General features: G+C 39.4%; 1 protein-coding gene across 1 annotated transcript in view; it reads right to left on the reverse strand.

Moving 5' to 3' along the window:
* Window positions 1–23,743: 23,743 nt before the first annotated feature.
* CTSC (cathepsin C) overlaps window positions 23,744–26,469 on the reverse strand; it is a 43,132-nt gene continuing 40,406 nt past the window's right edge. Inside the window, exons 6-7 of the mRNA XM_055141642.1 lie at window positions 25,836–25,967; window positions 23,744–24,581 (exon numbers count right to left, since the gene is read on the reverse strand). Of these exons, the coding sequence (XP_054997617.1) occupies window positions 24,079–24,581; window positions 25,836–25,967 (635 nt within the window). The 3' untranslated portion in view covers window positions 23,744–24,078. The remainder of the gene's footprint in view (window positions 24,582–25,835; window positions 25,968–26,469) is intronic.

Genomic DNA, 26,469 nt, shown 5'->3' on the forward strand with positions numbered 1-26,469 from the left:
CTTTTTGAGGTCTACAGGATTCAGTATTAAACAAGGTGTCCCTGACACTTTCTGAATAGTTTTAGATAAATGGCATTCTTTAATTATTTTAACAACTTCATGATGTAATGTCATTGTCTACATTTTTCAGATAAGGAAACTAAAATATTGATGGGTGAATAATTATGTAATAAACTAACTGGTCTTAGTTAAAGTCTTTGTGTTCTTAATCTCCACTTATGCCCACTTGAGTTGAATTTTAACCCAAAGGCAATAACATCCTATAAATGTTTTGGCCAATGCAATTTTAGAAATAATTCAGCAATAAAGCAAGAACTGAAACAGGCCTTTAACCCCACTTAAAAAAAACCTGCAATTTTCTCAGAGACCTTGACTCAAGGCCCACACCACCTAACTCAGGTTAAAACTCGGCCTCCAGACTGTAGACTGCAGCTGCAGTTTCACACGGAGAGTTCCTAGTCCTGGCATGGTTAGTGTCAGCAAGCTGTCCACAAGAAGACGCTTCTAAGACGTGGTGGTTATGAGCGACCCTTCCATCATAGAGGGACCATGTGCAAGTGATCTCTCATAGTCATGCACACCCAGTGTGCCAACCTCTGAAACCATGTACAGCAAACCCTTATAAGGCATGCTCAGTCCCTGAAGCTGAGTATAACATCTTCTGGCCATGAACAAAAGACTGGGTGAACTGGACAAACATTCTAAAAGCCATCCCTGTGTGCTTTGGACATCTAGCCATGACAATGCACCCTGTGTTGCCTCCTTTCTACTCAGGGACAAGCACCTATCCATGTTCTAATAGAGGAACAAAGGGTAGGTAAAGTGAGATTGGAAAAAGTGATCCTAAAGAAAGAGAGTACTAGTATGGAAAATTAGAAGGATGGGCCCAGGTCACATCCTTCCTCCTACATTCTGCACCACCCCTTGCATAAATTAAACCTAATACAAAGTACTCACCCATCCCCCAGTAAAAAAGATAAAATAGGAGGAGGTTTTTCACTTTTTGGTGGAATCCTTCTAAAGATGTTCCAAAGTTCCTCCAATTTTCTGCCCATTTTCTTCTTTCAGATAAAGACCTCTTCTGAAACCAGTCATTTCACTTCCAGATGCTTGCTTTCTGTTTTGGCTCTGTGAGGACAAAAGCCTGTGTGTGATGTAACCTTTTCACAAGCCTGTTCTCACAACATTTTGTCTAAGAAAAGAGTTTTGGTCTCTTAGAAATTTTTGGTTTCTGAGATCTAAACAACCTGAGTTCCAATAAAAATTTGAGACATTTTAGATTTCATAAAGAACACTCAGATGATAAAATAACACTTTATGATAACATTCAGTATTGCTAGTAATAAAAATAGAAATAATTATGTAAGCTGATTGAATAAACATGGTTCAGCATAACCCAAATAAATACATAACAGCCCAAAACACCACGTGATTTTAAAGGACTGAGATCAAGGTCAGCCTACATGTCAGTTTTTCAAAAAGCAGAATTTTCACTTTTCTTTTGTAATGCATTTTGCTTAAAAGCAGCTTGATAGCTTAATGGCAGAACTCAGGAGTTTTCGATTACTGACAGCATGTTATGGATTGGGATAAAACATTCTCAATTCATGAAGAGGTAAATAAGAATTCAACATTCTGGTGTGATGATGTGAGGGGGAGCTTCAGCTAGGCAGGAGAGCTGAGGCACAGGTACTCAAAGGAAGTATATGTGTCCTGGGGATTCTGTTGCTGACAGTTGTATTTGGAGAAAAGCCTAATAGATTCTAAATGTTTCATCTTTACATAATGCATAACCTCATTTATCTTTTCTAAGTTAATTAAAACTTCAAATTTCACTTGGAAATTAGTACCTTGCTTCTCAGTTTCTCTTTTCTGTTGCTTTCTCTTTTTCCTTACACATACATACACATATACATCTATATGTGAATACATATATATGCATCATATTTCAGGGATCAATTTTACTTTGGCATAATGTGTTTAAACTATTGAATTTCTGACCATCATGTGAGCTATCTTTTGCAGCATTTAACATAACTAGTAACATTCCTTAGTGTCTTGAATTTTTTAGTAATTATTTTTATGTTCTGGAATCTAGGGTCCAGACAGAAAGCAGAGGGTTAAGGAACTTGCCTTGCACATGGCAGATGTGGGTTTGTCCCCAGCATCACATACAGTCCCTGAGTCTTGCAATGGTTGATTCCTGACCATGGTCAGAAGAAAGTCTTCAGCATAGCTGGGTATGGTCCAATCCTCACCCATACTCTCCCCCAAGGTTTATCTTGTTAGATAACAGACCACAGGTACTACAAAGGTTAAGTCACTTGCCTTGTACACAGTTGACTCTTTTTTTAAAAATTTTATTGAATCACTGTGAAATAGTTACAAGCTTTCATGTTTGGGTTACAATTACACAATGATCAAACACCCATCTCTCCACCAGTGCACATTCCCTACCACCAATATCCCGGGTATACCCCTCCTTTCCCACCCTCCCACTGCCTCCATGGCAGACAATATTCCCCATATTCCCTCTGTACTTTTGGGCATGATGGCTTGCAACACAGACACTGAGAGGTCATCTTGTTTGCTTTATTATCTACTTTCGGCACACATCTCCCATCCTAACTGGTTCCTCCAGCCATCATTTTCTTAGTGATCCCTTCTCTATTCCATCTGCCTTCTCCCCTCTGCTCATGAAGCAGGCTTCCAGCTATGGGGCAATCCCCCTGGCCCTTGTATCTACTGTCCTTGGGTGTCAGCCTCATGTGATGTTACTCTATACTCCACAAATGAGTGCAGTCCTTCTATATCTGTCCCTCTCTAACTCATTTCACTTAGTATGATACTCTCCATGTCTATCCAATTATAAGCAAATTTCATGACTTCTTCTCTCCTAACTGCTGCGTAGTATTCCATTGTGTAGATGTACCAAAGTTTCTTTAACCAGTCATCTGTTCTTGGTCAGTTGGGTTGTTTCCAGATTTTGGCAATTGTGAACAATGCTGCAATGAACATATAGGTACAGATGTCATTTCTACTGTGCTTTTTTGCATCCTTGGGATGTATTATTCCCAGAAGTGGTATTGTGGGCTCATATGGAAGCTCAATTTCTAGTTTTTGAAGGACTGTCCATATTGCTTTCCAGAAAGGCTGGACCGGTTGGCATTCCTATTGACTGTTGACTCTGGATTTATCCCAGAACTACAAACGTTCCCTTGAACAGCACGGAGAGTGACTCCTGAGCACAAAGCCAGGAATCAGCCCCAAGCACTATCAGAGATAGTCCCACAATAACAACCTAAAATACAGAGCAGAGAAATTGCCCAGAGGGTATGTGTACATGTTCGACCTGGTTTGATCCCAGCAGCATGTGTGGTAACTGAGAAGACCACAATGCCATGAAAATAGAAAGTAATCACAGTAAGAATATTGGGGAAACTTCTAACACTTGGAAGCTGAAAAAACACTGCTAAAATATAATTGTATCAAAGAGAAAATCAAGAAAGAAATAAAAAGATTCCTTGAAACTAATGAGAATGAAGACACAAGCTACCAGAATCTCTGGACTATAGCAAAAACTGTGTTAAGGGGGACATCCGTAACAAGGCAGGCCGACATGAAGAAAGAAGTAAAAGCCCAAATCAACAACCTAAACCACAACTCAGAAATCTGGATAAGAAACAGCAAACAAACCCAAAAAATAGGATAAGGAGGAAAATAATAAAAACATAGCAGAAATCAGCAAGATAGAAAGCAATTCAAAGAATCCTTAAAATCCAGAGCTGTTTCTTAAATAAATAGATAAGTAAACAAAATAAGTAAACCTTTACTAGGCTCATGAGGTAAAAAATAAAAACGTTTAAATAAATTGGATCAGAGATGAAATGGAGTAATAACAATGGATCATTCAGAAACTCAAAATACAATGAGAGGTTACTATCAACAACTTTCTGTTCTTACCTGCAAAACCTAGAAGAAATGGAAATATTCTTAGTCATGTCATCTCCCAAAACTGAAGGAGGTGAAAGTAGAAAGCCTAAACAGGACATTTACAAGTAAGGAAATTGGTACATTAATTAAGAATCTCTCCAAGAACAAAAGCCCCCTTTCAGATGGATTCACTGGTGAGTTCTATCAAAGCTTCAAAGATTTACTGCCTATAATCCATAAATTCTTCCAAAATACCTTAGACACAGGAATTGTTCCTAACACTTTCTATAAAGTTAACACTACATTAATAACCAAAGCATACAGAGACACTTCCAGAAAGTAAAATTTCAGACCAATTCCCCTGATGAATGTTGATATAAAAATCCTTTAAAAATCTTAGTTAATAGAATCCAACAATATATCACAAAAGTCATACACCCTGATCAAGTGGGATTTATCCCAGGGATGCAAGGATGATGCAACACATGCAAATAACATAATATATCACATTAATCATCACTGTCATCATCATCACTGTCATCCCATTGTTCATCGATTTGCTCAAGTAGGCATCAGTAACCTCTCCATTCATCCCTGTCATGTGCTAGTGTAGCCCAATGGCATCTGCTCACTTCAGGAACATGAAGAGCCTGAGATTTTAGCAGCATCTCCTTACTCATCCTTCCCAATGCTGCCGCACTGGGGGCTCTTTCAGGGTCAGGGGAATGAGGCCCATTAATTTTACTGTTTTTGGCATATCGAATACACTACAGGTAGCTTGCCAGGCTCTGCCATGCAGGTGGGATACTCTCCATAGGTTACCAGGCTCTCCGAGAGGAAAATCTGCATTGCTCTCTTCTGAGAGCTTTGGTTTATAGTCTCTGGATCTTGACCGTTGATGAGATTACATGGTGTCGGGGACAATTTGTGGGTGTGACTGCCAAGCTACTGGAAAAACGGGGATCTGGATGGAGTAGGCTCAGTTCTGATCCAAGCAGACTTGAAGATCTCACCCAGGGGTCCCGCAAACCTGGGTTCCTCTGTTGGTTCCCTCATGGATGAGGCTCTTCTGAGTGTGTGGATAGTGGCCTTGAGTATGGCTGTGGCTGGGTTTTGGAGGTTTTTGGCTGCCGTGGCTGTGCTTGGGGCAGGGAGGGAAACTCAACCTGCCCCCCTATGAGGGGGGCCCAGTGAAGACAGCCTGGCATGGTGCAGGAGGTTCTCACTACACTAATAAAAGAAAAAATAAAAATTATATCATATGATTGAATCAGAGAAAACCTTTGACAAGATCCAACATTTATTTATAATTTAAAAAAAAACTTAAAAAATTAGGGGTTGAAGGAACCTTCCTGAAGATAATGATGGCATTATCTTTGATAACAAGCTCACAGCCATTATCATCCTTAATGGTGAAAAGCTGAAAGAAGTTCCTCTGAGATCAGGTACAAGACAAGAATGTCCATTCTCTTCACTTCTATTCAGCATAGTATTAGAAGTAAATCCTGGCTGCAGCAATCAGGCAAGGAAAACAAATTGGAGATGAAGAACTCAAACTATCACTATCTACATATGACATGATAGCATGTATAGAAGACCCTAAAGAGTCCACCAAAACGCTCATAGGAACAAAAAACCAAAAGAGCAAAGTGGCCGGCTACACAGTCAGTACACAACGATAGGCCAAATTCTTACATACAAAGGATGAATTAGAAGAAAAAGTGATCAAGTAGTCTATCTCATTTAAAATAGCATCTGGAAACATCAATTATCTAGGAATCATCTTAACAAAAGATTTGGGAGAGCTTTACCATGATAACTTTAAATACTTAATAAAGAGATAGAAGACCTTAGGAAATGTGAAAATATCCCATGGTCATGGATGGGAAGAATCAATACTATTAAAATGACTATCCTACTTAGGCTGTTACATAGATTCAAGGCAATCTCCATTCAAATTTAGATGATATTTTTCCAAGACCTATAGTAGTTCATAAAAAGTTTGTATGGAATCAGAAAAGATCACAAATAGCCAAAGCCATACTGAAAATAAGAGATTGGGAGATATTTCATTGACTAATTTGGAACTGTATTGTAAAGCTATAGTGATTAAAACTACTTGATACTGGAATAAAGATAGATACTTTGTTAAATGGGGCAGAATCTAATACTCCATGACAAAACTCCATATATACATATGTAGAGAGTTAATTTTTGATAAGGAAGCTGAGAACATGAAAAGAGTAAAGATATCCCTTTCAAAAAATTGTGCTGGAAAACCTGGATAATAACATCTAAGAAATTAATGCTGGATAAATATCTTACACCACACAAAAAAAGTCAATTCAACATGAATCAAAGGCCTTTAGATCCAACCAGAAGCTTTAATGTACACTGAAGAAAATATAGGCATAAAACTTTAAGATTTGGACTTCAAAGGGCTCTTCAATGATCTAATACCACGGCAAAGACAATGCAATAAAAGAGTAAACAAATGGGACTATAAAATTAAAGAACTTCTGCATGCAAAAGACACATGGGCAAAAACTAAAATATAGCTAACTTCATGGGGAAAATATTTGCATCAGATAAAGGTTTGATATCCAGAATATATAAAGTATCCATCATATATGTATACATGCATACATACATACATACATACATAAATACATACAATATATAAAGTACCTCTATCAACAAATGGGGAGAGAAAATGAATAGACACTTATTAGATGGAGAGACAGTAGGGACATGAAAAACTTCCAGCATCACTTATCATCAGAGCAATTCAAATCAAGACAACACTGAGATACCATCCTACACAAGTGAGAATGACACATAGCATAAAATGTAGGAATAATCTGTGTTGGCGAGGATGTGGTGGAAAAGGAACTCTCATCTACTGCTGTTAGAAATGTGTCTGATACAACCTCTGTGGAAAACAGTATGGAGATTTGTTAGTAAACTTAGAATTAAACTGCCATATGACTCAGCAATTCCACTTTTAAAAAGAAGTATGTATGTATGTATGTATGTATGTATGTATGTATGTATGTATGTATGTATTTTACAAAGCTGTTCATGATTGAATTTCAGTCAGTGTTCTGATACCCATCCTCCCACCAGTGTACATTTCCCAGTACCAGTGCTTCCAATTTCCTTCCCACCACTCCAACACCCAACCCCTCACCTGCCTATGTGGCAGGCACCTTTGTTCTCTCTCGCGCGCTTGCTCTCTCGCTCTCTTTATCATTTTAGTCATTATGGTTTGTAATACAGATGCATGAAAATCTCATTACCTACTTTTTACATTCAGTTTCTACAGTGTTCAATTAATTTTGTCATAACTATCTTAACCGCTATCTCAACTACCCTCCACCCCCACTGCCTTATGGTGCTTTGCAACCATTGACCAGTACTCTTGACCCATTTTCCCTGGCCATGGGCATTGGTTTCATACTTTTTTACATGTCACAAATAAATGTAGTCATTCTATAACTGACCCTCTCCTTATGGCTCATTTCACTCAGCATGATAATCTCCAAGTCTCCATTTATTGGCAAATTTTATGATCTCACTTTTTCTAACAGTCATGTAGTATTCTGTTGTGTAGATGTACTAAAGTTTCTTTATCTAGTCATCTGTTCTTGGGTGCTCAGGTTGTTTCCAGATTCTTGCTATTGTAAATAGTGCTGCAATGAACATAGATATAGGGTGGTGTTTCTTCTGTGTGTTTTTGGACATACATATTGGGGTATATTCCCAGGAGTGGTATTTCTGGGTCAAATGGTAGCTCAATGTCTAGTTTTTTGAGGAATGTTCATATTTTTTTCAAAATGGCTGGACCAGTCAGCATTCCCACCAACAATGAATGAGGGTCCCTTCCTCTCTGAATCCATGCCGGCACCGGTTGTTCTTGTTCATTTGGATGTATGCCAGTCTCTGTGGTGTAAGATGATATCTCATTGTTGTTTTGATTTGCATCTCCCTGATTGGTGATGTAGAACATTTTTTCATGTGCTTTTCAGTCATTCAAATTTCTTCTTTGAGGAAGTTTCTGTTCATTTCTTCTCCCCGTTTTTTTATAGGCTTGGATGTTTTTTATTGTAAAGTTCTACCAGTGCCTTGTATGTCTTTAATATTAACCCCTTATCAGATGGTATTAGGTGAATAGCTTTTGCAATTCCATAGTATCTTGGTCACTGTTTCTTTTGAGGTGCAGAAGCTTCTTAATTTAATGTTGTCTCATTTGTTAATCTTTGTTTCCACCTGTTTGGTCAGCAGTGTTTCATTTTTGAAGATGCCTTGAGCTTCAATGTCATGGGGAATTTGCCGACGTTTTCTTTCATGTACCTTACAGATTCAGGTCTGATATTGAGGTTTTCAATCTATTTTGATATGATTTTTGTGTATGGAGTTAGGTAGAGGTCACAGTTTATTTTTTACATGTATCAATCTATTTTGATATGATTTTTGTGTATGGAGTTAGGTAGAGGTCAGAGTTTATTTTTTACATGTAAATGTCCAGTTTTTCCAGCACCACTTGTTCAAGAGACTTTCTTTGCTACACTTCATATTTCTTGCTCCCTTATCAAAGATTAGGTGATCCTAAATTTTAATGTCTGTGCCAGGATATTCAACTCTATATCATTGGTCTGCAAATCTGTCTTTATTTCAATAACGTAGTCTTTTAATTACTAACACTTTGTAGTACAGTTTAAAGTTGGGGAAGGTGATACTTCTCATTTCCCCCCCCCCCAAAGATTGTTTTAACTATTTGTGGGGGATTATTGTTCCATATGAATTTCAGGAGTGTTTGATTCATTTCTCTGAAAAATGTCATAGGCCTCCTTATAGGGACTGCATTGAATCTGTACAATGCTTTGGGGAGTATTGCCATTTTGGCAATTTTAATTCTTCCAATACATGAGCAGGGCATGTGCTTCCATTTCCTCATCCCTCTCTTATTTCTTGAGGTGGTGTTCATTGTACAGATCATTTACTTCCTTAATTAAGATGATTCTAAGTACTTGATTTTCTGTGGCACAACTGTCAAAAGGATTTTTTTTAGCATTATTTTCTTCTCTTTCATTATTTGCACATAGAAAAGCCATGGATTTTTGGGTACTGATTTTGTAATGTGCCACTTTACTACACAAATCTATTGTTTCTAGGAGCATTTTGGTAGAGACATTAGGGTTCTCTAAGTACAATATCATGTCATCTGAAAATAGTGAGAGCTTGACTTCTTCCTTTTCTATCTGAAGGCCCTTAATACCTTTTTCTTCCCTAACTGCTATGACCAGTATTTCCAGTACAATATTAAATAGAAGTCGTGAGAGTGGGCAACCTTGTCTTATCCCCAATCTTAGAGAGAAGACTTTTATTTTTTCTCTGTTAAGTATAATGCTTGCTGTGGACTTGTGTTAGATGGCTTTGACTATCTATATTGAGGAATGCTCCTTTGACTTCCATTTTATTGAGAGTTTTTTTCATGAATGGGTACTGAATCTTGTCAAAAGTTTTTTCTGAGTGCATTGATATGATCATATGGTTTTATTTTTTTTATTGATATGGTGTATGGATCAACTTGCGAGTGTTAAACCATCCTTGCAAACCAGGATGAATCCTAGTTGGCTGTGGTGCATGATCTTTTTGATGAATCTTTGGATTCTATTTGCTAGTACTTTGTTGAGGCTCCTTTGCATTGATGTTCATCAAGGATATCAGTCGGTAATTTTCTTTTTTCTGGTATCTCTCTCTGATTGGAGTAACAGGGTGATCTTTTTCTCATAGAAACTGTTTGGGAGTGTTTCTGTTTCTTCAATTTCCTGGAAAAGTTTGGAAAGGATTGGCTACATGTTCTCGTAAATGTTTGGAAGAATTCACTAGTGAGGGGCTGGTGTGATGGAACAGTGGGTAGGGCCTTTGTCTTGCATGCAGCTGACCTGGCATCCCATATGGTCACCCAAGCACTACTAGGAGTATTTCCTAAATGCAGAGACTGGAGTATCCCCTGAGCACTGCAGGTGTGACCCAAAAAGCCAAAAAAAAAAAAAATTCACTAGTGAATCTATCTGGGCCTGGGCTTTTGTTAATGGGAAGACTGTTAATTACCATTTCCATTTCCTCAATGGTAATATGTTTGTTCAGGTATTCCAAATCTTTTTGGTTCAGCCTTAGAGGTTATAAGAATCCAGGAATTTGTTCATTTCTTCAAGGTTCTCTTTTTCCGTGCCATAAAGATTTTCGAAGTAACCTATGATGATCCTGTGGATTTCTGCAGTGTCTATTGTGATGTGCCCTTTTGCATTTCTGATCTGGTTTATTAGGTTCCTCTCTGTGTTTCTTAATGAGTCTCACTAGAGGTTTGTTGATCTTGTTTATTTTCTCAAATAACCAACTCTTGGTTTTAGTTGATATTTTGGATTGTTTTGGGGATTCCTGCTCCTTGATTTCTTCTCTAAGTTTTATTATTTCCTTCCTCCTGCAGAGAGGTGTTAGGTTGGTCTAAAAATAACCCAATGAATTCCCCTCCTCCATCCCCGACTCAACTTCAGCCTCACTCCTATCCCAGAGATATTTCCTGGACTCTTACCAATGTTTCCTTTGTTTCAACTAAGGGGTCTGACACTAATTCAATAAGTCTACATAAAATTGCAAGGCCTCTTTTTTATTCTTGTGTTATAGACTATGAAGGCCTATGAAAAGTCTGAAATGGCAAATTAAACAGAAAGATATCACTGCATGACTAGATTTAGTTGATCCTGATGGCAACATATCCTGAGTTAATATCTTCCTACCAATACCCTGAAATACATAAAGATAACACCAGAATGTTGTTTTCTCTATCATAGAGGCTATCTTCATTCTCTTTCATTAATTTTGTAAAAAATGCTGCTATCCTTCATATATTCATGCTATTGCATTCCAAGTAAAACAATTTACTTTTCATTGCAGGGTTGAGTATGCAGTCAGAAAGTATCTTCCATTTGAGATTGTAATGATTGTGGCAAGTCTGCTAAACATTGCATTTGCCAAATCCTTCTCAAGACTCAAGAATTGCTACATATTTCTAGTATGACAAGTGTTGAAAATTGCTGAAAGAAAAAATTCTTGCTGTTTTAAAAAGGTCAGATGAATTTCAAACTGTTCCAAGTAAAGCAAAGCTTCTCTTTGTCAGTTCCTCCTAACCTAACCTCATGATCTCTGCTATCACACTTCCAGGATTCAACTTAGCTTAAGACACTGACGGTATCTTACATAGTCTTTTAGTGCTTGTGCATGTATGGCAGCTTCTTAAAAAAGACAAGGAAGAACAAAGGGACCAGGAGCTAAACAACTCATTCATCCCTGGGGAAGTCAAGGGAGAACCTGCTGGAGTAAGAGTAGTATTAAATAGAGTTGCAGTTCCAGATCAATGATTTTCAAGTCCCAATCCCAAGTAAACCTATCACTTTTATGAGAGTAAATTACCTGAGTGATCCAATTCCTTATCTGAAAGACAGGACTTTTAGGAAGAATAAAATGTGGCACTGTATCTAAGAGCTTACCAAACCCTAAGGTTAAGTAAAACTTAAAAAAACTGGCAGCCACTATCACCAATGAAAACAGAACCAAGCACATGCAAAACTAAATCGTGATGAGGTACTTAGTCTTAGTTACCCAGTGGGTGGAACAGCCGCAGAGGATGTCAAAGAAGGCTGCAGGAGGCTTGTGGTAGTAAGATAACAGTGCTACTCCTTGGATGGCGGGAAGCCTGTGAGTGCTCCTGCTGGCCACTGTGCTCTTCGGGCTTCTGCGGCCGCGACATGCGACTCTCCCTCCCCATCCGTGAGAGCTGGCGCCGGGAGGTCTCTGATGGAGAGTGCCACCTCCACGGGCCGGTACTGCGTTCCTGGCAGCCTCATTCCTGCCAGCCCCGCTCGGTGCACGGAAGTGAACAGGAAGCCTGAAGACCCGCAGGTCTTCTGCTGTCTGCCTTGATTTCCCCCTAGGACCGCCGGGAGACCAAGGAACTGCCTCAACACCAGCTGCCCAGAACACGGGATAAAAAACCTAGAATTTTTTTGTGCAGAAGCCTAATTTTCAAGACAAGGTGGTGGAGCTCAAAAAAGTATTTATTAAAAAAATATAAAATAAACAAGGGGCTGGAGCAATAGCCCAGCGGGTAGGGCATTTGTCTTGCATGAGGCCAACCCGGGTTCAAATCCCAGCATCCCATGTGGTCCCCTGAGCACTGCCAGGGGTAATTCCTGAGTGCAGAGCCAGGAGTAACCCCTGTGCATTGCCGGATGTGACCCAAAAAGCAAAAAATAAAAATAAAAAATAAGGAAAAAATAAACAAGCAGGACAGCAGTAAAGTTCTCCAATTACATAGGAAGGATTCTTGAGGGATTTCCATAAGGGGTAATTACCCTTCCTTTTTAATACTCCTCTTACTAATGAAGAGGAAAACATTTTTTTTCTCATTAAGAGTAAAAACAACTGGCTTTCTCAGGGCCATTTTGATTATTTGGCAGAAGCTGTGTTATCTTTATGACCATTCCTGATCCTGAAGCATGTAAGAGAACTACCATTTATGCTACATATGTCATCAGACCTGTTCCTTGCAACATTTCACTGTCAGAACCCATTTTTCTCTGTTTTACCCTATTTTAACCCTATCTTTCATCTCATCTAGCAAAAGGTTCCAATTGTTAATGGTGAAAGACTATTTTCTTTAAAGACTTTTTCTAGCTACTTCCTGCTGATAATATGTCAAGAGCACTTAGTTGTAAGTGGAGTCCCTATTACAGAGATCTCTATCCCTATCAGAAGGAATGTTTATCTCAAACAGTATTTTGACCACAGTGTGTAGTTTAAATGATTCTAAATTAGAAGAGATGAGCTTTACTAAGGTGCTTAGGAGGTACAGCCTGAATATTAGAAATAGAAATAAAAGTATAATGGTAGGGGAAAATGTGAGAAACCAGAGACATCATCGATCCTCATCCTTGAAGCAGATTTTGTAGTAAGGCTGCTTGGTCTTTTGTGGGGCTCATGATTCTGATACTATTTTTGTAATTTGAAAGTTTTAATCTACTATATGCAAATTGTTAAGTCAAAAATAGCAAATTTCATTAAACATGCTACAGAATGTTTAATTGCTTCATCAGCCATAAGTGGGTCTAAGAGCAGTTGATTGGGGGGGCCACTAGTTAGGCAAATGGGTCTCAGAACTCCCATGAAATTTCTATAGAAGCAATAGCTGTCTTCCTGGAGCCATGGGTTGTGATGGTTGGGTTAGGGACGGTACACCTAGTATGGAAATGCCTATGAAACAAGAGTCATCTAGTAATGGGATATCTAATTTCTGAGTTGAGGCTGTTAGAGGGAGTCAGGGATCTGAATATCACATGAGTGAATAGTACTAAGTTATGGAGGAGGAAACACCCTGGGAAATGGCAAACTGGCAGAGTGAGTGTTTATGATTGTGCTCCTTGTTGTGAGATATTCTGGATTTGGTGCAAACTGAAAATAACTGCAGTACTCATTCTGATTGATCCTTTCAAGGATGACTTCTAGCAATGGGTTCTCTAGTGGCTTTTAACTATACCCAGTAACTGACTGGTAGCTGGAGGGGAAATTCAAACTCAGGCTAGAGAAAAGAGAGAAATTTCCTTGATGTCAGACCAGGAATAAATTTGTGTTTCTTAGAGACTTTCAGAAATGTCTGAGGATGCCCTGAGCACTGGTCACTTGTGACTCAGCCTGAACAATGTTCCTGGTGTGGCAGAATGTCTCTGTAAACTGGGTTTAGTCTTGGTTACTGAAGCCTGAGAGACAGGAGTCAAAAGGGTTGAGCTCAAAGTGTTTATTTGAGAGCAAGAGGAAGCAAAACATCAGGGAAAGTACTAAAATCTCTACTCTGTAGTTCTTATCTTGATCTGGATTACATGTTTAGTGAGTTAAGATGTGCTCATCTCTGGCAGAATTTTCTCATACACTCAGGCCTCTAACTTCCATTATATCTTCTCATTTGCCTCCTTCCTCCTTTTATTAGGATACAAATTCAAATATTCAAAGTCAGGTATAGGAAGGCCCCCGCCATTAATAAACTATGAATATTTATTTATTTATTGTTTTATATGATTTAAATATTCTGCCATGAGGTCTCTTTGGGATAAAAGCTGCTTGTCAACTGAAACTAAAAACTGTCATCCTTATCATCTCCTTTTATTAATTATACATTCTCTTTCCTTCCACATTTTTTACTATACTTCAAAGCTCAGCTCAAGCCTGGGAATATCTCCCAGTGGCAGAGCACATGCTTTTCTTGTGTGAAGCTCTGGAACTAATATCCACCAAAGTCCAATGAAGCCACGTCCAAGTTCCATATACACAGATACTCTCCAAAAGTTTCTGGAATAACTTTAGCCCATAGAAATTTTTCTTTTCTACAAAGCCAACAACATTGATTTTGTGCCGGGAGAGGGAAGTACAGGGGAATTAACATGCTGTAGGTAGGCTTTCTCAGCCTCATGACTATTGATATTTTTAGTTGCATAGTTCTTTGAGAGCCATCACACCATCATATCCCAGGGTGACGACCCAAATTTCTAAAAACTTTTCTATAAAAGACAATTTAAAGCGAAATGTATCTCTTCTCGCCTCTTCAGTGTCCCCAGGATAAAACTCCTCTCATTGAAAATCACTGTGGAAGCATGCTTCTTATCACCAGCATATCTTTATCTCCCTTTGCTCACATATGCTGCATTTTTGCCTTTGTAAAACACCTTAAAATGTTTAACAAAACAGGTAACATATAAGCCATCATTGTTTATTTTAAACCTGCCACAATTCTTGAAAGTAGATAATACCATGAACATTTCACAGGGCTATGGGGTCATTTCTAGTGGTGCTCAGGGACCACCCAGCATCAGGGACCAAACCTGCAGCTCTGCATGCAAATTATGTATTTCAGCTTTCTTAGCTATCACCCTGACCCCAGTAATATCTCCTTTCAATAGCTGATTACCAAAAAGTAAATATCTGAGTTAATATCCAGTTAAATATCTGAGCTAAGTCCTGATAACAAATATCAAAAGAGCCAATACCCCAAGTCAGGGTTGCCTAAATCCTAAAGACATGATGGTTTTCAGTGCACAGTGCAATTTTGTTTACTTTTCTTTTTTCAATCTACTTTTAGGTACATAATGAGGATCATTTTTAGATCTGCTGAAATGATTTGTATTTCTTATTAGGGTCTTTGAGACCCAGTGGGTGATACCACTATGCTACCACAACCAAAGAAATCCAGTGGCCACCAGGCTGCTGAAAAATCTCAGGGAAAGGCAGTGACCTCGGGAGCACTGCAGGGTGTTTACAGTTCTTTAATTTAGAGACGGTAAATTTCCAGGAAAGTGCTAAGTGATTTTGTTTTCTGAAAAGAAGCCAGTTGATCAAGTAAGTTTGAGAACAGTCAGATTTTTCTTTTAGCTCCAAAAATCCCTGCAAAAGAGAACAGAGATATAAAAGCTGATATTAAAAGCACTTACTTCCTATCATTTATCTTAAACTTCACTGAAACTATTCAGTACATCTGAAGAAAATAAATGACAGCAGAAAAATAGTCCCCTCAATTACTTCAGTGTACAGCTTTAGCTTCATGGTATCTTGACTATTTCCTCAACATGATTTCTCCAACTATTGATTCAACTGACTGCTGTGATTTCTTAAGACCATTAGCTTTAGAGTTTAATAAACTCAATTTGGTGAGTTAATAATGAACTATCTGTAGAACTTTTTTGGGGTGGGGTTTCAGGATGGGGGGGTACACCTTGCTGTGCTCAGGATCTTGACTAGAGCTAGAGAGTTGTATCGACAGGCTGCTGCATGCTGAATCCCAAATTTAATCTCTAACACCCAGTGGTCTCCTAAGTATGACAAGGCATACTCCTGGAACAACAAAATGGGAATTACTTTTAAAGTCCTTAGGAGTGACCCTGAAACAAAATTAATTATAGAGTACGTGAAGAATGGACAGTGTGACAAATCTCTGAAAAAAGAAAACACCAACAAAAACATACTTTCTGTTCAAGGGCTACTTTATCCCCTGCCATTATGATGTGCTGTCATGACAACAGTAAGCCTGAAAGTCTGCTAAGTTTCAATTATTTTGGAGTCTAGTCAGCTTCACATTTTCAAATAAAAACACTTCTGCCAAGCCAATGTTTTATAGCTAACAAAGCTAAGGCCAGTGACTAACTGACCAATACCCAAGTGGACACATGCTTTCCAGCAGAGTAAGAGTCTGATGCCTAACATTGTTTTTGATCTGGGAGTCACTTAATTCTTGCTAGAAAAGCAAAATTTATCAACATGAAAATCATCTGCATTGAACGCAGAGATCTAATTGTGTGAAAAGGTCGAGTCAAATTGGGCAGCATCAGCAAGGAAGTAAACAGGCATGGCAAGGGGTTGTACAAAATGGAAGGTTTCTAGTCCAGAGAAAAAAGTCTTGACTCAGTTACTTGCATAAGATCGTTTCAGAGAAAATCCCCTTGTTTTAAGGGAAAGGTGGGACTTTTTTTTTCATGCAGAATACCTCCAAAGTGCAAGCAAGAACTGCTGATAGCTCTAGAGTTCCACTTCTGAGAGGTTAAAATTGTAATAAGTAAGTTATTAAGTATTGGGGAAAGTCCGAAAAGAGGGAACAAGATGTACTGCATAGAAGTACAGCTGGCACCAGGCTTCCTGACCTGTGGGACACCCAGGCTGTCCTTGGCCCCACACTGATCCCCGGACATCAGCAGAACTGATCTCTATCCAGAGCCACGAATAAATCCTGAGCACAGCCAGAGCTGTCCAGAGCCTAATCAAACCAAATAAACAAACAAAAAAAAATCAAAAGAAAAAAAGCTGATTCTTGCACAAGGAAAAATACATTCCCAAGAAACCTTTGTCTATTGCAATTTGGATATTTTGGATGTTATTATGTGTCTTTCTTTTAGCATGGAAAAGGGAATCTGCTTGCAATAATATTTTTAATACTCCTTAATGATTATTTTTTAATTCTTTCTTTTTTAAAAGTCAAATATAACAACTAATGTCCCAGACCCTGTTTTCAACATTTCAAGAGAGAAAAAGCAATTGTTATCAGTAGGGCACCTGCAGCCAATATAGAAAAAAAAATATTTCCATCAGTCAAGTCAGCCAGTCAAAATCCTTTTTTCGTTAAAAAGCCAATCAGGTCTTTTCACATTTCCCCAAGAGACTGACATTCAGCATCAGAGCTCAGGAAGCTGCCCCTGGAAGTGCTATACCATGACACACATTTAAAAACAAATGAGTCAGAAATAAAAAATAACTGATTTCTGATGGCCAAGGTTTAAAAATAAAAAGGTTTCTCCCTCCAGCCAATCATGGCTGTCCTTTCAAGACTATGGTAACTATGCCAGGAAGACAAGAACTCTGAGAACTGGAGAGGATATTAGAGATTGTTCTACGGAAAATGAGGTTGCCTCACGTTTAGATTTCTTTCTGCCTTTTTCTTGAGAGAAAGCAGGAACTGTCCATAACATACTAGGTGCATGGGATCTGGACTTACCTTTATCAGTGGGAACTCCACTTGCGTGGTCTCTCCACTTTATGTCACTGTAACTGTACTGACAGATACAGACCAGAGCACAATCTCACCTAATGCTATGAGAATAGGTTTTGTTCACTTTCTATTCACAGGTAGGAAAACCAAATTGTTCCAGTCTTACTGTCATTTTCACTTCAAAGTGCAATGACTTTTCTCTCAGCAGTGATCCATTTTTTATTTCTATCTTAGCCTTCCAAACCCGATTCCTCCCAGCCCTGCTCCCTCCAGGAGAGCCCGGATTTTGTGTGGACACAAAGAATATGATACCATAAAGTAGGAACCTTCTAACTCAGTTTAGCATACTTGACTATTAATCTCTGAAGTTCAGTTAGGTCCTTCTTACCCCCATGAAAACAAGCAAAGTGCTTGGCTTGTCCACACCTGATTCTGTGCATTTCATCACTGGCCCAGAGAGGAGTGGTGGATCTGGACCAGACGTGGGAGGAGCTGACATTCTTCATTATTTTTTTTAATATTAAAGAGTCATGTAATAATTTACAAAACTACTTATAGTTGGGTTTTAGGCATACAATAACTCAGCATTGATCCCTCCAGCAGTGTTCCCAGATTCCCAGCCCACCTCAGCTGCACTCCAGCCCCGCTTGTCCCAGTGTTGAGAGGAGACAGGGCCGAAGTCTTTACTGCTACTGCTTCCAGTAGCTGTCCTAGGGTCCTGTCTGCTCACTGCCTTAGGGAATTCCTGAGGCCCTCAGCTCTCTCGGGGGCCCAGACTGTAGCAGCTGGCAGTCCCCACAATTAGACTCACCGGCTTCAGCAGGCAGCCCCTTCTGTGCTCTCAGGGTTCTGGAGCCCTCTGCACCCTCTCCAGACTCTCATGGGGGTTTCTGCACCCCCCTGGGGCTAAAAGTGCCCCTGGCTTGGGCTGGCTGTATCTGGAGCCAGCCACTCACTCAGAAGGACAGACGCTTTCCGTGGACCCATCTCCGAAGACCAGTCGCTGACCTGAGTCATGTCATGGAGGCAGAAGCCCAAGGCCTTTTTATATAGCATGATCAGGTATGAACTTTTTCAGGTCTAAGCAGGCCAACTATACTAATGTAGGGAAGAACCTAAAAAGAACCAAAAACCATTTCTCCGGGGCTAACAGGCAGTAGGCAGTAGGGGGCAATAAACCTTAGAGGGAGTGTGAAATAAATGCATAAGCGCAGACTGCAGATTGAGTGGACACTGATAATGTATCGTCCTGCCATCCATCACAGCCAGCATTAAAAGCCTGGGCAAGTGTATGAGGCTAGTGACTCACCAGCCTTTAGGAGCAATATCCATTCTTTAATTAATTTAGATAAAATAGCTTGTTCTCTAATACTTCTTTTGCTGAATTTATTAGGCAGTATTAGAGACCAAAGGCGAATAATGAAGCTCTTACAAATCTCAAAAAATAAAATGGTTTTGATTTCTGACAAATATGCTTTTTGAAAATGGTGAAAAGGTTTTGCCATTTGATGTTGGTGAGTCAATATCTCATGTTTCACTATGCTAAGATAATGGCAAAATAACCTTATGACCAATTAACTGTTGAAAATATTTGCTATAGCCCAGATGAGATCCGGAGCAGCCGCACACGACACGGCCCCTCTGCTCCTTAAAGACTATGATGCGGGAGGACTACTAACCCATTTTGGCACCCAGAGACTTATAGAAATGCATCTAGACTGTGAGCTGAGCTATGACCCTATGCCGCCCGGGGAGGGGGAAGGATTTTCTCTCCCAACGCTTTCTTTCTATGGGGAAGATGGCAACGGCAGCAGCAGCAGCACCCACGTGGCATCCGCCATTTTCTAGGACTCACAACCCAGAGGTGCTTGCTTGTTGTGACGTGGCGTGCAAGAGATCATGGGATGGGGGTGCAACCAGCATGCCCTTGACCCAGATGAGATCTGGAGCAACCGTGCATGACACAGCCCCTCTGTTCCTTAAAGACTATGAGCCGGGAGGGCTACTAACCCATTTTGGCACCCAGACTTATAGAAATGCATCTAGACTATAAACTGAGCTAAAATAACAGAAATCCCAAACCGCGCAGCTGCAAGCTCCTATAATCTTCATTCTCAGCAATGGAAAACAAACTATCAAATGATGTCTTTTCAGCAGGTTTTATTGTTGGGGTAAAATTCAAATAATAATAGTCAGTTCTCTGTTGAAATATTGAATGTATCCAAAATATAGAGAGAATAAAGTGAAGATCATTGGACACTCAGGTGGGAGGGGGGGTATATTGGGGTTCTTGGTGGGGGAACAGGAGCACTGGTGAAGGGATTGGGGTTTGATCATTATGTGACTGAGACTTAAACCTTAAAGCTTTGTAACTTTTGTCACAGTGATTCAATAAAATAATTTTTTAAATTAAAAAAAAGAAAGATGCGTGCCAAAAGTAGACTATAGACTGAACATGATGGCTGCTCAATACCTCTATTGCAAACCACAACACCCCAGAGAGAGAGAGAGCAAAAGGGAATGCCTGCCACAGAGGCAGGGCAGGGTGGAGGGGACGGGGTGGGGGTGGTGGGAGGGATACTGGGACCATTGGTGATGGAAATGGACAGTGGTGGAGGAATGGGTACTCAGTCATTGTATGACTGAAATGCAAGCACGAAAGTTTGTAAGCCTGTAACTGTACCTCACGGTGATTCAATAATAAAAAAAAATCAACAAAAATATTTACTATAAATATGTTTGCAACTAAGGACTTTCAAGAAGTTTATTGGACAAGCAATGAATTATTTTACAATCTAGGCTTTTTTTTTTTTAAAAAAAAAGGGATGGCTCCTCACTGTTTTAAGCACTGTTCTATATATTTTGCATATATATAGAAGACATTTAACCTTTGAGAACTGTGAAGTAGTATACACATCCCCTTACTATACTGATCTACTCAATTCCTGAGTTCAACGGTTAGAGGTCAGATTGAGTTTAGTGAGCGAATCTGGATCACCAGGGAAACTTCGTTATCAGAATGTTGGTCTCCTATCATGGGATGATGAAAGGCCTGAATTCAGCTTAAGCAAATGTCTTACTAAAATGTGACCCACTCTTGTTGCAATAACAGGGTCTTAAGGAGGGCAAGTCTTGACAGTGACGGAAATCTATCCTATTCTCTCCAATTTTGTATATGAAAGAGCTGAAGTACATGTAATGAAGACTTGCCTAAGGTTTCATGACCAAGAAGTAGCAGAACAAAATATCTTCCTGAGCAGAAAGGCAATAAAGTGATTAAGGTTGTGCTAGACTGTCCACTGAAGCTTTTGTAAATAATGATAGTGTATAATCAGCAAATCTTTATGAGAAATGTGTTGACAGAGGTTAGCCAGTTTCCTATCCCACTTTTTCTAAAATCCAGACCTTGATTATATATCCTATTAGAATCTATATAGTTATATTTTAGGTAATAAATCTTTTTTTGGCTTTTTGGGTCACACCTGGCGATGCATAGGGGTTACTCTTGGCTTTGCACTCAGAAATTACTCTTGGCAGTGCCAGGGGACCATATGGTATCTGGGAATCGAACCCGGGTCGGTCAGCCTCTGCAAGGCAAATGCCTTACCCGCTGTGCTATCGCTCCAGCCCCTAGGTAAGAAATCTTGATGTAACTTAACATTGGCTTGAAGAACATCAATGTGCATTCTACAGTGACTAAAACGGCTTTTCCTGTCAAAGCAGCAAACCACCACAGCACAGACTGCCACTGCGGGATCACTTCTAGATTCTTGAAAACTTAGGGCATCTTTAAAACACTGCTTGTCCTCAATTCATTATAGAAACTATATCCCAGTCCAATTACTCTCATACACATCTAGTTGTTTTTTTTTTTTTCACATAACAAAAATGTGTGTTCATTCATTTGGTATGCTTGGTAGTTCATAGCTATTTGAGAATTTTAGAGATTTTAATATTATTTTTAGATTTGGGCCAACTCCTTTATTTTTTTTATTAATGAGTCACTGTGAGGGTGCAGTTACAGAGTTTCGTGCCTGTGTTACAGTCATAGAATACTCGAGTACCCATCCTTCCACCAGTGCCCATTCTCCTCCATCCATGGCCCCAGGGTCCCTCCCAGCACCCCTCCCCTACGGGCCCCCCCTCCCGTGACAGGGAATTCCTTAATGTTCTCTCTCTCCTTTTGGGTGTCATGGTTTGAATGGAGATACTGGGTAGCTATTATGTTCAATCTATAGTCTGCTTTCAACCCGCCTCTCCTATCCTGAATGGATCCTTCACTGCACTTTGGTGTTCCCTTCTGTCTAAGCAAGCTGCCCTCTCCCCCAGCATGTGAGGTCAGTTTCCAAGCCGTGGAGCAGGCCTCCAGGTATTAATTGCTACTATTCTATTTTATATTCTACAAATGAGTGCGATTTTTCTGTGTCTGTCTCTCTTTCTGACTCACTTCACTTAGCATGATACTTTCCACGTTGATCCACTTAAATGCAAAGTTCATAATTTCATCCGTTCTGACAGCTGCATAGTATTCCATTGTGTAGATGTACCAAAGTTTCTTTAACCAGTCATCTGTTCTCGGGCATTCGGGTTTTTTCCAGATTCTGGCTATTGTAAACAGTGCTGCGATGAACATACAGGTGCAGATGTCATTTTGACTATAATTTTTTGCCTCTCCGTCATACCCATCTAGTTTCTCAGCATTTCCTACATATGCAGACTGGCAGAGGTCCTCAGTTTAGAGTGAAAACAACTGACCTACAACTTAAATGATCCCAGCCATGATTTTGAGATGGAGATCAGCCAGGGTCCTCTTAAAATTGTGCAGAAACTGGGGTGTTCTGAATGACCATGAAAAACAGGATAAATAGGATAAACTTGTGCTTGCAAGTTAAATAGCATCTTATTTGCTAAATAGCATTTTTCTCCATTTGGGTAAAAACGTATTCACTGGGACTGGGAGATGGCTCAAAGAGTATACGGGTATGCTGGGTTCCTAGCATGTGATGCTGAATGTCAAGCGGGGGGGGGGGGGGGGGGAGGGTTGTCCAGGAGCATCCTGGGGCATGGTTTTTGAATATGTTTCCAAATTTAAAACAACAAATTCACTTTTGATTTCAAAGTCTAATATTTAACATAGTGATAAAGAATAGAATAGAAATCAGATTATGTTAACTGAGTAACAGTAACAACAAAATGCCTCCTAGGGATCAGAAATGTAGATCAGTACTACAGCACACATTTTACATGGGTTCAACTTCCAGAAACAAAAATGAAAAAATAACAAAACCAAGAGCATGAATCACCTAGGAAGCCCCAGATGGTAAGGGCCCCAACTAAGCCTACCATGCGAGGGTCTGGTGTCTGCAGAGGAAAGACCAAAGAGATGTAGGAGAGTGTCAGGAGGACGAAAAGTCACATTTTAAATGTGAGGTAAATTCTGGAACCCCATTTCAAGAATTTTGCCATTGCAGTGGACTGCAATGTAGAGCAGAACTGAGATACTAGAAACACACATGGAGAACCTACATCAAGGTAAAATTTTCAAATATGAAAGATGCTCTAATTTGCCCTACTTCCTCTTATTCCTAATAGATGCCATGTCTTGACTCGGAATACAGGTTAAAACCATTGTGAAATATCTTTTGGAGAGCCTAATGATCTGCCCAAATCTTCGGCTTGAGATTTACTTTGACCATTTAAGCTGTTACTGTCCACCCAGTGAAGAATAAACAATACTTTTTCACACTATTAAAAAATTTAATCAATATCCATATATTTATCAAACTTTGTATCTTTGCTCCATGGCCTCTGGCTCATCATACATCCTGGATAAGACTTTAAGATTCAATAATCATCTGAGTATATCCTCTACCATAAAAGTTTTATAATTTTATTTATTTATTGCTTTTTGGATCACACCTGCTGATGCTCAGGGGTTACTGCTGGTTCTGCACTCAGAAATTACAACTTGCAGAGCTCAGAGTACCATATGATCGAACCCAGGTCAGCTGCATGCAAGGCAAATACCCTACTCATTGTACTATAACGGGCCCCTAAATTTTATTTTTAAAATTAAAATACCCTCAAATGCATTTTATTTTTTAAGTACTTAGATAAGTAACAAGTAAATCTAACCAAAGAATCAATGGTAAAAAATCACTAAGACGCATAAATTCTATACTATATGCCACCTGAACATTTATAAAATCTTTGACATTTAAAAAAATCTTTAAAAATAACATTTAATAATCTTTAAAAATCACATTTTTTATTTTTACAATTGAAAAATAATCAGTCTTGCGCATACATTGAAAATATATAGCATCTGTTTGAAATTGAATAATTAAAAAATTTATTCCTGCACCATCAGAAAAACTTCATTTAATATTTAAAAAACATAGGCTTAATGGGAAAGTGTAATAAAGTCAAGGATGTTTTCATCTTATGAGCAAAAATCCTGATTAGAATCTGTCTGCACTCTTCAGGAACTGCTATGTCTCCAGCCTGTGAAGACATGGGTTCTCTTCCATGATGGATGGTTGTTGGGTGGAAGACACACCCTACAACTTAGGGATAGGAGTGGCTGCCATCGCTATGCTCTCGATGGCACACTCATCGTTTCCTCTGCGGATCCGGAAGTAACCATCCTCACCCCAAGCAGTGCCCCAGCTGTTCTTAACAATCCAGTAATCGAGCCCGGTGTGGGGGTCGGTGCCGTAGCCCACCAGCAGAACAGCGTGGTTAGTTAGCTCAAAGGGATTGAAAGGGTCTCTCAGCCCAGTGTGCTGGTAGACCCCCTTTTTGTAGTGGAGGAAGTCATCATAAACCTCGAAAGCAACTGCCATGGGCCCATGGCGGACCAGCTCTAGCTTCATCAGCGCTTCATTGCAGCCCCCGTAGAACCCTCCAACATAGTGGTATTCAGACGTGTAGTATCGGATGCAGTTTTCCCTCAGTTTGCACGGGGAATCAACACCTGTGTAGGGGTAGCAGTCCTCTTCCACCAGCCCAAAGTCTTGGGCATACTTTCCTGCAATGAGGAACGGGAATCCACCTTCACAGCCTGGAGATGAGTAGCAGACAGAGTTATTATCCTGCTATGAGAAAGACAGTCCTTCTATCTTTTTTCTTTCTATTTCATCAATTCTTTAACCTACAAGTTGTTCTTAGTCCCAATGTTACTTTATTCATCCACCTATTATATATTCATTTAGTTATTTTCTTTTCCCCATTATTCTCACACTGATTATATGCCTGATGTGGACGGCTGAACGAGAAATCATGGAAACCTAGTTCGGTAGGTTTAAATCCACAACTGCATGAAACTTTAACTCTTCTACACTTGCTTAGTTTTTTGTAACATATAAAATTAGTTACTTCATGCAAAAGTTTTAAAAGGGGGTGGTAGATAATATGACATGTAGGGTGTTTACCTTTCAGTAAACCTTGGTTTGATTCTTGGTAACCTAGATTGTCCCCAGAGCACTGTCAGGAGTGTCTAATGAGCACAGAGCTAGGTAAACCCCGAGCAATGCAATGTGGCTCCCAAACAATCAACAAACAATATTTTTTCAAATATTAGAAAATGGCCAGATCACATGTCATGGCTCTTCCTAAAAATTCATTTCATGACCTCCCGCAGAAAAGTCTAACCCAGGTCCTATCTCCTCCTTCCTATGTACACAGCTAGGGCCTTGAGCTTGTTCTCCATTGTTCCTATAATTCTTTAATTTCAGTTTTCTCCCCTTAACTGTAAGCTTCATCGAAAGTGTGAACAACGTTTTGATACATCGCTGCCTCACTGCTAAGAGTCACAATGAAGTGAATATTTCACTATGGATAAAAAAAGATCAGTAACAGAATTTCCACCAGTACTTTCATCTATAGACTGGGACATTAGTGAGGCCAACTCTAGTCTTGATACAAGGAAAATCTTAAAGGGGAATTTCTTCCTAAATCATTTATAGCTGGGCTTTCTATCTACATCAGAGCTTAAACTTTCAAATAGCACTGAGACCTTCAACATTTTATGGAACAGTTTAAAATGGAAGCCCCCTCTTTGTGACGCAGGGCATCTATTTCGCCATGGTTTTAGGCATCAGTAGGTAGCACAGTAAGAGGCTCCATAAACCCCAGTAGTAAACAGCAACTGCCACATTACTGGACGGCACAGTGGCTCATGGCAGCATCCATGATTAGCGGGGAGGGTCAGAGTTGCACCCAGGATTTCTGACTAGAGAGGCTGAATATTCTTTTGCCTTTTTCAAACCATAGCCAACTACACATATGTAAACGGTATCTGCGAAACTACATTTACCTTGAGCATACTGGCTGCAAGAAACAATCTCCTGAGGACTCAAGATTGGGGTCTGAGAGTTATTGGTTAGTATGCGAATTCTAGCTTCGAGCATGCCCATAGAAGCAAATGAGTAGCAGCTTCCACAAGAACCTGGTGATGAAAAAGGAAAAGAAAAAGAACTTTAGAGTGCTCACAAAGGATTACACAAAAGTCTGAATGAATGAGCTGATGAACTGTATTTATATCAACTATTGTTGCTCATAAGGTTCAACACAATACAGAAGTTCAATCAACAAAGATGATCCTCTCAAAGTAAAACAATGAAATATGAAGACGTCAACCCTGTTGATCAAAGATCCAGTGTACAGGTGGGGCTTTCCACGAGATTACTTTAGGAGGGGATAAATAGGAAACTCCTAACATCTACAAATATCACTGATAAAATAGTGATTTTGACAATATCACTGTCAAAAAAATAATGCACCTGATAAAAAGAACTGTGCCTGCAACATTATGAACGCTCATATTAAAGAGAAAACTTTAGGTGGACATAAATGATGTAAACATTTAAATATCTCAAGAACAGCACGTGCTAAAGCAAGTTGCATAGAACTACTTTTAACAATGATTCACATCAAGACGGTGCTGATGC

The sequence above is a fragment of the Sorex araneus genome, chromosome 1, assembly GCF_027595985.1.
Source record: "Sorex araneus isolate mSorAra2 chromosome 1, mSorAra2.pri, whole genome shotgun sequence".
In the NCBI taxonomy this organism is placed as follows: domain Eukaryota; kingdom Metazoa; phylum Chordata; class Mammalia; order Eulipotyphla; family Soricidae; genus Sorex; species Sorex araneus.